At 29.1% G+C, this 15,747-nt stretch overlaps 1 protein-coding gene across 1 annotated transcript; it reads right to left on the reverse strand.

Moving 5' to 3' along the window:
- Positions 1-897: 897 nt before the first annotated feature.
- LOC119602302 (condensin complex subunit 3) lies at positions 898-15,747 on the reverse strand. Its single transcript, XM_037953735.1, has 11 exons — positions 15,409-15,747; positions 15,171-15,347; positions 14,491-15,107; positions 7,565-8,003; positions 7,076-7,501; positions 6,511-7,003; positions 6,057-6,439; positions 4,952-5,851; positions 4,730-4,876; positions 4,140-4,293; positions 898-1,767 (listed from the first exon to the last, which is right to left on the reverse strand). The coding sequence occupies exons 1-11, from the start codon at positions 15,601-15,603 to the stop codon at positions 1,100-1,102; spliced, it is 4,599 nt and encodes a 1,532-aa protein (XP_037809663.1). The 5' UTR covers positions 15,604-15,747; the 3' UTR covers positions 898-1,099.

Consider the following 15,747-nt stretch of genomic DNA (forward strand, 5'->3'; position numbering starts at 1 on the left):
CTACATCAAAAGCTTTAAGAATTAATTCTAGGAATTAAATCAAAGGGAATGAGTTTGAGGAATTGTTAATTCTTTAAGATATAACTCAATTTCAAAAAAAGAATTAAGGAATGAATTCTTTTAGAGCTTTGGTATAAGTATATAAAGTATATTATTTAGACACCTACAATCACCACTTCAAAAGTAGCACTAATTGTATTTTTTTTTTACCTTCTGAGGAAGTGATGCTTAAGATTTCCGAAGCAGTGAAAATAATTCTGTTTTTTCAATGTTGAAGATAGATGGGCTTTTGTAGAAAATGTGACTTTACAAACGACATCTTAATCGCATCTTAAAATGCGATTACATATTTTCCGCTGTATAAACCAAATATTTCCTTACAAATGAATACCCAGTTAAAAATGAGGAATTAGATGTAGAAAAGTCATTACAAACAACATATTTGAAGTACATCAAGTTTTGGTGAAAAACCAGAATGTGGTTTATTTTTGACATATAGGATTAGATGTAGTTCAGAGTTGTCAAAAATGAACAACATCCCTCCAATGACACTCTAATGTAAAATTCATAGGTTTCTTGCTGGGTACCCTAATTAAAGTTAATATTATTTAAGTCAAATTAGTTGTTTTCTATAATACTAAAATTTCACTTCCGAATAACTTCCAAAAAAAGAACATTAAAATTACTTCTTGAGAATGACTTCAGAAGTAGTGAATTTGGAATCAAATAAAAATGACATCTCTCCTATGACATGCATGTGTTAAAATCATCACTTCTTCAGGTCTTTTTCAGTACTTCCATGGAGTAAATTCTACACCTTTTTCGCTTCTTAGGAAGTTCGTGGAAAAAAGAATTGGGATAAAAACTATAAGAAGGAATAGTTGAAATAAAAAATAATTGTATTTTTAATAAAATTTTATTTTTTATATTTATAAGAGAACAATAAACTACTTACTAATAAAATATAATTATGTATGGATTAAAATTTACCAAAAGCAAAAATATAGAAAAGTAAGAAGTAATAATAAGTAATTCACTAGCTAATTTTCAAAAGATTCAAACTAATTTTTTTTAATATTTGGTTTGACTAATTTAAAATTTATATATTCCGTCGTCGAGAAGATTTGCCTGAAGCCATTGATGTGATATGAGTAGAAGTTGTTGAAGTAGAGGATGTTGCTAAATGACCCATCTTTAAACGTAATGATCGCCCTACAGGTATTTTACCTGAAACTATGCGCGAGTTTTTTGAAAATGTTTTTTTCTCCAAAGTGTTTTCTACTGGTTTATCCACATTTTTCGTTCTAACAGGGATGCGACTCTTTCCATTTTCAGATTTTGTACCAGAATTTGAATATGATGATTGTATAGTTAAATTTTCTTGAGAAAGCCTTTTTCTTGTCATAATCATTTTAGATATGAGTTCCTTTTTAGCCGAATTTCTTGTCGCAATACTTTTATTTAATTTTTGTTCATCTTTAGATGGGCTCTTCTTGGAGTCATTTTGAATACTATTGGACGGGGCTGATTTGCTAATAGCCGGTATTGATTTCCTTTTTTGTACTACGTTTTCCTTATTTGATGTAGGACTAATCACGCAAGGATTTGTTGCAGTTGTAGTATCCTCTGAATTCGTGTTTTCGCTCTCTAGACAAGATTGCATTAATACTGATGATGAAGCTTTACCATCGGTTGAATGATTTGGAGAGGCTTTCTTTTCTAATCGACGTTTACGCGTACTTCGAGGAGTTGAAGTCTTACTCGAATCTAAATAAAGAGGTTGAATAAATAAACAGAAACACAAAGAGAACATAAAAACATCACAAAACACCACATATCATTACAAATATGAAAACATTTATATACATTGAACACATATTATAGAAAATTAAAAACGCCAAAAATTGTTTCTTGAAAATTTTGAAGTCTTCTACTTTACTTACTTATATCTCGAGTTAATGAAAAATACGAAAATTTTCGAACAACAATTGCTTTGTGTACTCTTTTACAGAACTAACTCATCTTTATTTTTATGACATTATATATTACTAACATTTAATTATGCGTTGGTAACAATACGACTTATATATCGTCATCTGAAACGCAAACGGCCCTAACTAACCAAAAATTCCAAATCGATTTTATTGTTGATTATAATGTATTGCACCAAAACAAATTTCCACACAAAATATTGGACTCCTCCGACCAAAATTATTGACAAAAAACAAAAGGCCCTATCTACAAAAACATTTAAATATTAAAGGTAAATAGTCCAATTTATCCATTTTTATATACGCCATTGTCAACCATCGTAACTGATAGGTTTCACTATTAAACAATTTGTTTATTTACTACAAATAAATCGCGTTGATAGAAACAAACTTTTCAATTTCATAGTTTTTTGCTTCTCCTGTAAAATTTTAAAAATGCGTTTTAGGTGACGATATACAATGCGCTTCTTTATAATTTGTATGAAATCTTAGTTAATACAAATATATCCAAATTTTAAAGAATATGTGTAAATTCAAATTCGTTTAACAGACAAACAATTAATGCTGTACTACATAAAACGTTTTTATGTAGTATGAAAGAGTATCTATGAAATTTCCTGCTATAAAATATGTCATGTAGTCTCTTCAGTTACTCAAAAAATAAATTTTATTGACAGAAAACGCTGTCAGGCTAATAACGTTACTAAGATTTTTTCTAATGGTTTACACTAAACTGGAGTCATTTAGTGAATCAATATTAAAGGCCTACACAAGACAACAATAATACGACAATTTCCTAAAAGATTTCGTGCTCTTATGATGGCGCACACGATATTTTTTAAAAAATTGTTGCATTATTTTTGTCTTGTGCAGGCCTTTAATAAATATTCATTGTAATTTCAAAGTAGAATTTGTCTGAATTCAATTTTTATTATATAATTTATTTAATTTTCTTAACTATATTTAAGTAGAAATTTATAATCGGTTTTAACCTAGCCGATAATAAATAGGCTGTTGAAAATAAATAAATTAGTAAAATAAATTAAATAAAATAAAAAAAAATACAAATTTATTGTGTACTGATTCATATGTGTACCGAAAAAATGTATACTCCTTTTATTCGCAAAATTACTAAAGTTCCTTTTATTGTTTTAATGTTAGTAATTATTAACTCCTAATAAATTTATAAAGTTTTTTTCCAATAACAAAAAACAATATTTTTGCAGCGTTTTTGGATGTCAAAATTGCCAAAACGATTAACTCAAATTTTCTGATTATTTTTTTATGTCAACACACAAATTTTACAATGTATAATAATTTCGCAATCTGTATTTTTAATATCTCGTCAAAAAAGAGATAAAGCTGCAGAAATGAAATACACATCGTGTATCTGTATTATAACGGTTCCGGAATTTTATTTCCATTTTTTCCACTTTTTATTTATAATAATTTTGGCGTATATGAATGTGTACTATGTGTGGGCCTATTCGGAAATGCATCAGTAGACTGCATCTGATTATTAGTTTGCGATGCTAATGCAAATAAACGGATGCTCATTTTATGCATAGTTTTACTTTCGTTAAAAAAAAGAAAAAAAGAAAATAAAGTTCATGAAAAATTAAAATCTAAATACCCCCTCATTTTTCGCATCGTCCATTTTTATGTTGCGGAGTTTTCCGTTTTTTGCGTATCAGAATTTCGGTGATGCATTTCCGAACGTAGTGTGCATCTGATGCAGTGCAGTAATGCATTTCCGAACAGGCCCTATGTATGTATGTTTTGAACATTAGTTTTATTTCTGGCTTTCTTTTCATACCAATAACAAGTTATGCAAATTATAAAAAGTTTGAATTGATATAAATTTAGAATGGAAAATACAATAAATAACAATTCCGTTATAGTATAAATGAAATGTACAAAAATCGATGGTGAAAAAATGAAACCACGAGACAAACATTTTTCCAACCCTGAGTTAATGGTGTCAATATTTTTCTTGGATGATGATTGAAATCATTAACATGTAGGAAATAATGTTAGTTAAATGGTGTTAACCTTTTACCATCGAAATATAAATATATATACATGTTTAAATATTAGGTTAATAATGGTGTTTTGTAAGTGTTTATTTATAAGTTTTTTCTTAATTACCTATTTCAATGCATGGCTGTTTTCTAACAGGAGAGGACATGGCTGTAGAAGCAGCAGAAGCATATAATTTAGGAGAAGTTCGCAAAACACGCTTGCGTCCATTACGTAAAGGTGTGGTTGCTACCGTAACATGTGAGGATGATGTATCCAATGTCTAAATAAGATAAAGTATAGGTATTAGAGTGATTTTAGATAAGATTTTTGTCCACTGTCCCCTACTCCACTCTAGTTAATATTCAATTCGATCCAAAAAAATACTTAAAAGGCAGTTTGAAGTTGCTAAATTTGTAATAGTTGAATAGCTATGGTAAAATGATACACAGTTTTCAATTATTTTCAAATACATATTTTTTTCAGTATTAATAAGGGAAATATTGCCACAGTATTACAAAAAGTCGGCACAATTAAATAATTGAATGATATGCATGGAAGTAAATAGAGTTAATTATGATCTTATATGTATGTATAATAATGATAGACAAGCAATCTAATGGAGAACTGGATCTTGAATATTTTATGCGAACACGTCTTGCGTTTTAAAGTTGGAGTCTTGTTCGTCTGGTAGAGGACGTAGATGGTGTCGTACTCACTTTGCCTACGGGTTGGGAAACGTTGCGGAATGTACGGCTGCGCATAGAGCGCATTGTAGAATTTGCCCGCAAACGGGTGGTTGTTCCCGAAATAGTCTTCGGAGATTTGTCTCTTGGTGATTCTGGAATTACCTCCGATATATCGAGCTAAGCAATGAATTAAATACAATAAAAGGAAGGAATTAGCAAAATAGCTAAATGTTTTCTACTATTGATATTTACCTCTTCGGAAGATGTAACACCTGATTTATCATGGGTTCTTTCTTTATCAGTACGATTTTCATGTCGTAAAAACGAAGTCCCCCTGTAGCTTCTTTCCTTAGATACCGTTTCGTTTACAGTTGTATCTTTCTGTGGAGTTAACGTCTTTTCAGTTTGTTTTTCTGGCGTCCGAACTTCAGACGTATGTCGTAATTCGTTTTGAGATTTTGAAGGAGTTTTCGATTTTGTAGGACTATGTAAAATTTTTTCAATTATTTCTGGTTCTCTAGGTTTAAGTTTGACCAATTCTGTGTCGTCCTTTTCATTATCATTTTGATTTGTATTTCGCTTGCTATAACGTAGACTTCTTCTAGCCCTAGAATTCTCTGGTCCAGAATCTTTTGTCGGTTCTTTTAACTTCTTGTCCGAGTCGATTCGTGCTTCTATTCGAATTTTGTTAGGTCTCGATATTTGATCATTACCAGGAGTACCACTGCTATCAATCGAATTATTTCGAGAAAGATTGAGAGATTTTCTTAAAAATCTATGGCTTGTTATATTCTCACTCCCAAATGTAGTTGGCATATTGGCAGCTGAAGGCGACACAATTGTAATTTCGCTAGCCACTAGAGTTCTGTTGCTATTGCTTTCATTTTGCGAATTATTTGTTCCTTCTAAACAAACAGACTTTTCTTTATTACATTCTGTTCCGGTAGTCGGCGATGTTTCATTAATACCTTCAGACAACGTACCAACTGTTTCAGTTTCCATATTTTTTTCAGAAGGATTTGTTTCGGGATCATCATCTTCATCTTCTGATTCCATATCTTCATTTGTTCTCTTTGCAGGTGGATTAAAAACTCCATCGAGCATATCTTTAAAATCAATTATACATTTTACGGTTCTTGGATCAAATTTGTTCTGTAATATCAGAAATTGAAAGCAGTTTTAGTAAATACAAGTACATACAATTAGTTTAAAATTTCATTCGCTAAAACATTCGCAGAAATTTAGCGAATGCAAAAGCGTATGCGAATGTAAAAAAGTAGGCGAATAAATCGCATTCGCATATGCGAAAACGAGGATTCGTTACATCCCTTAAGACAAGAAGTATATTTACACTTACCAAAATTAATTTATCAGCTAATTCCTTCATTTCTTTTTTAAGTTCCTCTTGTTGCATAACATTGACTTCTAGTGTTGTTAATTCTTTTGCCAAAAGTTTACAAAGTTCTTTGTTATTTGAATTATTGACCATCTCATTTAAAAATACCGATGCTAACTTATTGTGCGAGTTCTCACAATTATTTCCAGAAACGGCATCCGGCCGTGTGGCATCTATAATAAAGCGGGTTATAGTTTCGGGTCTAATATCATGTAGTGGGCTGTCGTATGGTGCAGAGAGGACTGAATTAACTGTTATCATTAGACAGGGTTGTAGAAGATTTTGTTTTCGATGTTGAATCAGATTCTCCAGAAAAACGCCCAATATTTGATTAATCTCTGGTTCTAAATTTGATTAAGTAATAATAATGTTGAATAGATTACCATATGTTATAAAAAAAGAATAAAACACTTACCAGTTGCTGGATTAAAATATCGCAACAGTAATTTTTCCATAATTTCACGATTTTCGATGTGACCATGTAGAACTAATCGGCAGAAACCATTTATAATGGCTCGCACAATACACATATCGTCACAGGTGTCGAGAAAGTGGGACATCATATAAATAACTCCAACCCCTTGTCCCAATGTTGTGGACTGGCGAGTGTCATCGTCTGCATCAATGAACTCAAGCGTGTTATAAAGTTGACGACCAGTTTTTTTAGCTTTGCTTTGTTCTTCTTGAACAGCAAAGCTGTCCACTCCATAACGGTCAAGCATTTCAAATATACACGTTATGGCAGTTTCCCATATCCGAATATTATGATTTTTAAAGAACTGAGCATAAAGTTCATCAAACACATCTTTAGCCAAAGGTTCATATAGCATACTAAAAGCCGCTCCGCACTTTAATGCCCAATCTCGTATTGCTATTTGATTCGAGGCAATATTCCGGAAAATAAAATCCTGTAACAGACAAATGTGATTAAAAAGCATTGAGGTTATTTTATGGATTTAAAACTTTGTATCTCAACTTACATTGTATAATCGGCATGTGTTGTGGCCCAATGTTTTAACACGTTTTGACACCACCATATAATAAGTAATTTGTAAACTTCTTAAAATGCAGTCATGTTTTACGACTTTAGAAAATTGTGGTTGCGCTGAATCTCCAGAATTGCTGTTGCGCTTTTCTAGTAAAGGTCTTAACAAATTTGTGAACTCTTCTGTTGCAATATTTTTCTCTTCTATTATTTGTTGTGCCCTCACATAGTCTTTCATTTGTACGTAATTCATCTCTTGCTCTTCTAAATCTAATATTTTTACCTTCAGTGAGGAAAGCTTTAAATTTAAATCAGCATCTGTTGAGTTGGCCAGCAACTCACTAATTAAATTACGATCATGAACCAAGTCCTGTTGCTTGGCATTTAAACCACATATGTCGTGAATTATATCTAAAAAGAACTACAGAAATATAAAAATATAAATAAATACTTATTTGATGTGAAAGGCTGTTCTAATTATTACCTGATGTCGAGTGTTTTGATCAGTTATTAAATTTTCAGAACATTTTACAATAACCTCGATGACCTTTTCATCCAGAGCGCAATTTTTAAGAAGATGATGTAAAAGTTTCTGTAAATTACCGCGGCCAATTTCATCGCCCAAATCAAAGTTATAAAGAATTTCCATTAGCGATAGGAGAATATACTGAAACTCCATTGCTTCAAACTTATCCATGTCTGTTTTACGAGTTTTACAGTAGAACTCGACGTAAGAACAAAATATTGTTAGCTCTGGTATGATTTGATCCAACTCCTCTGCCATCTCATTTTGTAAATATTCCGTAAGACATTGCCAATAAAATGCCATCTCTAAACTGAGACGCTCAATAGGTATACAACGATAGTAATCACCATCCTCTTCAAGACATAAGCAAGCAACAATATCAGCCTTGTTTTGTCGTCTAAAAAATAATTAAGAACATTATTTTTTATGAATTGTTTAAATTACCTCTAGAACTATTATAAAGTTAAAATAAAACTTATTTAAATTTATCATAACTTCCTCGTTATTTAAATATAGTTAGTCACTGTATTCAATAATATTAATATGTATATAACATATGTAATCACATTTTTAGATGTGATTTAGAAAGATGTAGTTTGCACAGTATAAATTCAATTACTATTTGGTGGAATATACACTCCTTGCCACTTGAATAGCACATATATAATTTTTTTTCAAAGCTTATATTTTTGGATCAGGAATTTCTGGAAACTTGTTTTTTCCCCTCATTATAATATTTTTGTTCTGAATAAAATATGATACGAATAGTTGTCATATCTGCAATATTTGACTTTATATATATATATATATATATATATATATATATATATATATATGTTTTTTTTTGTAAATTAACCGAAAAAAGCTGGTGTTAAAAATTCGCCACTTGAATAGAACATCCCCCAGAAAAAGTGATTTTATACCAACTTTTTTAATTAAATCTTATTGATAGATTATTTACAACGATATAAATTAAACTAAGCTATTTTAGTAATGTATTGAACCTCCTTGGTTGACTAACACTTCACAAATCCTGTTTGGAAGTGATTCATATAGCTTGGCCATTTAATTCAGTAATACTGAGCTCCAGACTTCTTTAATTGCGTAGATTAGTTCAGGAATTGTTGAATACAGTTTTACTGACTCAAACTTTTCGGGCAACCCATTCCCACAAGTTTTCTATAATGTTTAAGTCTGGTGAATATGGATTGCAGCTCAACAATTCAACATTTTGGAACTCTATATAAGGTTTTACGATCCGAATAGTGTGGATCGGGGCGTTATCTTGTTGTAGGATCCAAGGGCTAGGTCCATATAGGTCATTGAAAACCGAAAAAATCCTTTTTTATTAACCCAATGTAGTTCTTAGCATTTATTCTTGAGCTTAAAAACTGATGCTCGAAGGTGCCTTATTTCTTAAATTTTAGAAGGCGAACATTTGTCAATAAAAATTTTGGTATATATAATCGACCTAATCTTGATGGAAATAATATTTTGAAAATTGTTATCCAATATGAAGTATAAAAGTCACATATACTGAATTAAGGTGTTTAGCGTTTAAAAACACAAATATTATTATGAAAATATTTCAAAGTGTTTTAACATATAAGAGGTTTAAATAATATCAGTAAATAATTCAATTTTTAAAGTGTCTGTTAAGCATAAAACAATTTTTTCTATTAAACATATTTATGTCATTTAAAAAAATCGAAAAATAAACAATTTTTTTCTAAAATTATATAAAATTATTTTGCATTTTACTAATATTTCGTACAATTTCGTATATATTACGAAACAATTTCGTGGTGCGAAATCACGAAGCATTTCGTACAATGTACGACATTTTCTTGTATATTAGGCATTGATTTTTTTCATTGAAGGTATTTTCTCCGTGGAAGTTGCAAATTTGGATATAAAACGTAATCTCTTTTAAGTTTTCTTTAAAAGGATCGATTTAATACAATCATTACCTCAACAAAATCATAGAAACTAGCAATGAGATATCAAATAAAAACAGAAATGTCCAAAGTAACTGCACTGAAAATAATCCATGCTTAATTTTACGAAAAAAAATTTCGTAACTACTTTTTTCGTAATATATACGAAAATTTCGTGTATAATTCGAAATATTGTTTAATCAACCCCTTTTCTAATTTTACGAAAGTACGAAAACCTGTCTTAATATCTTTTTTCGTATATATTAAGAAACTTTGTTTTCTTTTACAAAAATAATTTCGTTAAGGCATGTAATATTTAACGAAAGTAACGAATTTTTTTCCTAACAAGATTATTTAGTAATATACAAGAATTATTTTTGATTTCACAAAAAAATTATTTTGTTACGATTTTTTTTTTTATTTTCGTAATTTTAAGGGAGTTAAATTAAACGTAATTTTTAATTTACAGGAAATTAGCTGCCTAATTTCCTGTAAAATTTTTTATGTTTTTTTAAAAAACATAAAAAATTTGTTTTTTTTTTTTAATTCGCAATCTTTTTCTAAATTTACAATAATTATTTTAAAAGAACTAAAATATTTATGTCTTTAAAAAATCGTAAAATGAATAATTTTTTTTTCTAAAATTATATAAAATTATTTTGCATTTTACTAAAATATTTCGTACAATTTCATATATATTACGAAAGAATTTCGTGGTGCGAAAGCACGAAGCATTTCGTACAATGTACAACATTTTTCGTGTATGTATATTAGGCATGGATTATTTTCAGTGTGGTAACAAAAGTATCCTTGTAAAAACTCTTAATATCTACTAAAATCTATTATGACCTTATCACAAAGGGGTCAATATACTGGACCCAAGTGAGTCCCCAGTGATGACATCGCGAGGACGACCTGCCTACCTAGTTGTGTGAAGATATTAGGAACTCTTTTATTGATTTTGTAATATATTTTAGAACTTAAATCTAATAGGGTATTAAATATATTTGCTAAAGTGAAAATCGCTATACATTATACAATAATATTGGTAATCTATTAAAACCGTTTCTCTACACTGAAAATAATCCATGCTTAACTTTACGAAAAAAATTTCGTAACTACTTTTTTCGTAATATATACGAAAATTTCGCGTATAATACGAAATATTGTTTAATCAACCCCTTTTCTAATTTTACGAAAGTACGAAAACCTGTCGTAATATCTTTTTTCGTATATATTAAGAAACTTTGTTTTCTTTTACAAAAATAATTTTGTTAAGACATGTAATATACGAATTTTTTTCGTAACAAAATTAATTAGTAATATACAAGAATTATTTTTGATTTCACAAAAAAAATTATTTTGTTACGAATTTTTTTTTTTTTTGTTTTTTTTTTCGTAATTTTAAGCGAGTTAAATTAAACGTAATTTTAAATTTACAGGAAATTAGCTGCCTAATTTCCTGTAAAATTTTTTATGTTTTTTTAAAAAACATTGAAAATTTGTTTTTTTTTAATTCGCAATCTTTTTCTAAATTTACAATAATTATTTTAAAAGAACTAACATATTTATGTCTTTAAAAAAAATCGTAAAATGAAAATTTTTTTCCTAAAATTATATAAAATTATTTTGCATTTTACTAAAATATTTCGTACAATTTCGTATATATTACGAAGGAATTTCGTGGTGGAAACCACGAATCATTTCGTAAAATGTACAACATTTTTCGTGTATATTAGGCATGGATTATTTTCAGTGTACATATATTGAGCTAGTTGAACCCATAGTATTTTAATATCAATGAATTTTAGTGGAAATAAAATAATAGGGGTTATAATATACAAAGTCAGAGGACTGAACTATTGACTTTGTATATTATAACCCCTATTATTTTATTATACATGTCTGTTCTGTAAATCGATTCGGTTTCAAAAACGAGAAGCTTATAAACCTGAATTTGTTGTTGTCAGAAAAATAATCATATTTAAAATGAAAAAGAGTTTAAAATGCCCATAGCAATTATAATAAATTACAGTTATATTAAAAAACGCAAAATACATTTTTAATTTATTTGAATAAAATTAAAGTCGATTTACTTTCGTACTCGGCTTAAACACAAGAAACATTTTGAGAATTCGTTTTTTAACGAGAAATTTACTCGGATTCGGTTTACAGAACAGACAGGATAATCATAATTATGTCCTGTGACTCTATTGACAACTTTGTATAGACGGACAATGCACTAGAGGCAATGAACAAATAGTGCACTATGGCTTGAAAACAACTAATGAATTCTTCAAGTATAATGTAGGAAATTTAATTAATTAATTAATTATAACAGCATCAGATCGCGTACAACATTCTGATGTAAGATATAAGTAAGATATTCGTAAAAACTGATTTGTGTAAACTTTGACAGTCAATATCTCACTTAGCGCACAGGATATTTATGGCGATCTTATTTAAATATAATGGTCAAAAGAAGCTATGTGGCCATTTTCATTTAGCTATCTAAAATTATTTTTCTGGGCTATTGATCAAAAAAGTAAAGGCTTTTTATTACAATTACAAAACATTCAATAAAAAGAATTTCAGGGAAAGATAAAAACATTTCATAACAAGGTAGCGCTACAAACAATTTGTCCAAATAATTGGCTGTTCAAAGAAAATGGTAGCTAAAAGTTTAAACCAGAATTGATAAATTGATTTTGTATTCGACTTTTGAACTTTACATTAAATTTAAACAATAAATGGTTTGAAAGTCACTTCCAATGTCATAACAAACATTTATGTACAATTACAAAAGTATTAACAAATTTGTAATTTTTTGCCAAAAGATTTTGAGTTTTTACATAGAGTTATTTAATGTGATTTAATGTGATGTAATTAATCTTATGTTTTTGACTTAGTTTGGGCACAATGGCATCGCCCAATCGAAATTGTAAATATGTATGTGTTATCCACGTTTTTTACTAACAAGTCATTTTTTGTATTTATAACTTTCTCTCGACTTTAAATATTTCTTCTGGTTACAAAGAAAAATTAAAAAATATTTCAGTGGAAAATCTATTTTCTTCCAAACTATATGGTAGAATTTGATGATCGATTAAATGAAAGCTATTTATGTGTACTTTCTTCTGTTATTCAGTTATTATAGTTTTTTGGACTCGGGAAATTTTTATTTAAATTTAACTGAAATAAGCGTTGGAAAAAATAATAGAAACAAGTTTATCTATGTATAATGCCTTGTGTATGTAACGAAAAGTTTTAAAAAATATTTGTTCATTTCTTTAGAAAAATTTTAAATTAAAATGTATTTCTGAAAATTAAATAGACTTCTTGCTTTAATTTTTCACATTTAAGTTGGTTTTATTAACATTTTATTGAGTATATGGTCCTGACAACTGAATAGAGGGTCTCACTTTCAAAATATCTTAAAAAACATGAATATAAAATAAAATAAATTGGTAAAAGTACTAAAATCACCTATAAACCTGTTTTTGTAAATTATTTAGAGTCGAACAAATTTTGGGTCCATTAATAGGTATTGAAAACCTACCGGTTTTCAGGACAATTTTCGGTCAGTGCACTACTTAACAATTCGAACACTATAGAATGGGTAAAAATGTAATTATACATAAAGGTATTTCGATGAAATGTTAATAATATGCTGAAATAAGTCAAATTTAATACAAAAAGTCCATTTAGCATCGAAAATTCATGACAAATCATAACACAATAGAGAGTTTAGAATTTGGGATTAATTCCATTATAGAAACGATAAATGTATTCTATTATATAAAAATTAAAAATAAATATAAAAACCAAAACATTTGAAATAGTTTTAGTTTATTATTTTATCCAATGCCTATTTCAGTTAAATTTAAATAAAAATTTCCGTAGACTCAAAAACTATAACTGAGTAACGGAAGAAAGTATATACAAATAGCTTTCATTTGAGATATTGATCATAAAATTCTACCATATAGTTTGGCAGAAAATAGGTTTTCCACTGAAAAATTTTCTTGTGTCTATTTTTTTTGCCGGCACTGTATATTTGACTATTTAAGTTTCAAATTCATTTCTTATTGCAAACATTTGTTTTAAATGTAAAAAATTCGATAATTTCGATATATTTTTGTGATGAAAATTGTACACTCTCTAAGATTTCATTGAAAAAATAAAATGGAATTCATACTTTTCAAATGACATCTTAAATTTTTTTACTTTTTCTTAAATTTTATAAAAATGTTGTAGTTTTATTTAATGATAATAAATATCATTATGTTTAATTTCCCTAAAATTAAAAAAAAAAAATATTACGAAAGGTTTTCGTACTTTCGTAAAAATAGAAAAGGTTTTTATTAAAAAATATTTCGTATTATACACGAAATTTTTGTAAATATTACAAAAATAGAAGTTACGAATTTTTTTCGCAAAGTTGAGCATGGATTATTTTCAGTGTAGAAAAGTCACTGGTAAAAAACCAAAGATATTTAAATAAAAGTATCATGGGAAGAATGTGGTTAACTTTTGGCATCCTAATATCGGATTTTCACTAAATCATGTTCAAAGTTGTCAAAAGTGAAGGGAATTCCTTCAATGATAAGCTCATGGCAAAGCATACTGTGCACAAAAAAGTAATGTACATATTTCATTCCAACTAGGTTTAATAAAAAAAGAGCTACATCAATTAAAGAGCTCACAGAGTTTGAAAAAATGTTGTGAAAAATAAATGCATCACATAGGTATAACAGATGATCTAATAGCTTTCACAAAATATAAAAAAACTAAGTTGCCCGTCTGTTAGGAAAATATTGCCCTTAAGTGAAATAAATAGAATAAAATTTCCAAATAGGAACTTAAAACTTTCTTTCGCCCTTAATGCTAGTTTTCAATTTTGAATAAAGTAAAAACTAATTCAATAATTAAATCAGCTGCACTCACTTGAATATTTCACGCAGAACTTGTTTTCCAATTTTCCGATATCGATTTATTTCCGTCTCGTTTGCATCCAGCTTAAGAGCTCCTATCAGAGCTACGAAATCCTTTTGATAAGATTCTATCCATTGCTGCAACATTACGTTTGTAACAACTTTTCGCACAGATTCGGAGCGATCATTAAGACCCTGTTCGAGCAACGTTACTCGTTGTGATACTTTGTATGATCGCACTGGATAACTACTCATGTGAAGATAAGTATGTCGACGAACTTTCTCATCAATATCCCAGAGTCGATCCAGAATGTAGGGTATGGTATGATAGTTTCGTCCCATACTGGTAATGACAGCTTGTCGCACACGAGGCGAAGGATCTGAACAGAGATGATATTGATATGAACGCAGTACTGGGTCATCTGGGTTGTCAGGGACTTGTAGACGCTGCATTGCTAATATAGCCTGCACACGAACACTAGGCGATACATCAACCAAGCGCCCCACCATATACTCCATAATGTTGTCGCAAATAATGTCATCTAAAGTTGCTTCGCTCCCAAGAGCATTTAAAATCATATTAACAAATTGGCAGAGACGAAACCGAATGTGTGGATTATTTGAAATAGTCTGTAATTCATTAATGGATTTGAACAAAAGCGTATACGTATTGATAAAATTTAGAAAACTTACGGTTAACAGCCAACGACATATATCGGCCAGTAGAGGATGTGTCTCATCGCCTTCAAACGAACTAACGAACTTTGCACAAAACAAGAGCGTTGTATGTGCAAACTCATTTGTTTCTTCAGCAACCATTGCTGTTTTTATCATTTTCACAAAAGTAAAAATAAAGGCATCATGATCCATCTGAAAAATTGGACGTAATTATTGTATTTTCGTTCACTTGTAAATATGGATTTTTTGTTACCTTTTCGTACAGTTGCTTCAGCTCTTTAATATATTTTTTGTGAAAAGTTTCATTTAATTGCACCTTGGACATAATTGTATATATTGGTCCATTACTCAACATTGCAACCTGATTAGGTGTGGACGTATTACTAATTTGTTCTTCCTCATTTTCCTTTTCTTCATTAGCGACAGGAATTTTTCGTTTTCTTCCCATTTTAATTTAAAATTAAAAACTCAAACACACGAACAATCTAAATATTTTTTTTCTTATTTTTAATTCTATAGGAATTAAGTTTTTAAAAATTTTCACTTAAGTGAATAAAGTATGCATCAAGCTGCAGTAATGCCAAACAAATGA

Source organism: Lucilia sericata, unplaced genomic scaffold (assembly GCF_015586225.1).
Source record: "Lucilia sericata isolate MDLA Ls3-8-SP2 unplaced genomic scaffold, ASM1558622v1 Contig000220F_arrow, whole genome shotgun sequence".
Taxonomy (NCBI): domain Eukaryota; kingdom Metazoa; phylum Arthropoda; class Insecta; order Diptera; family Calliphoridae; genus Lucilia; species Lucilia sericata.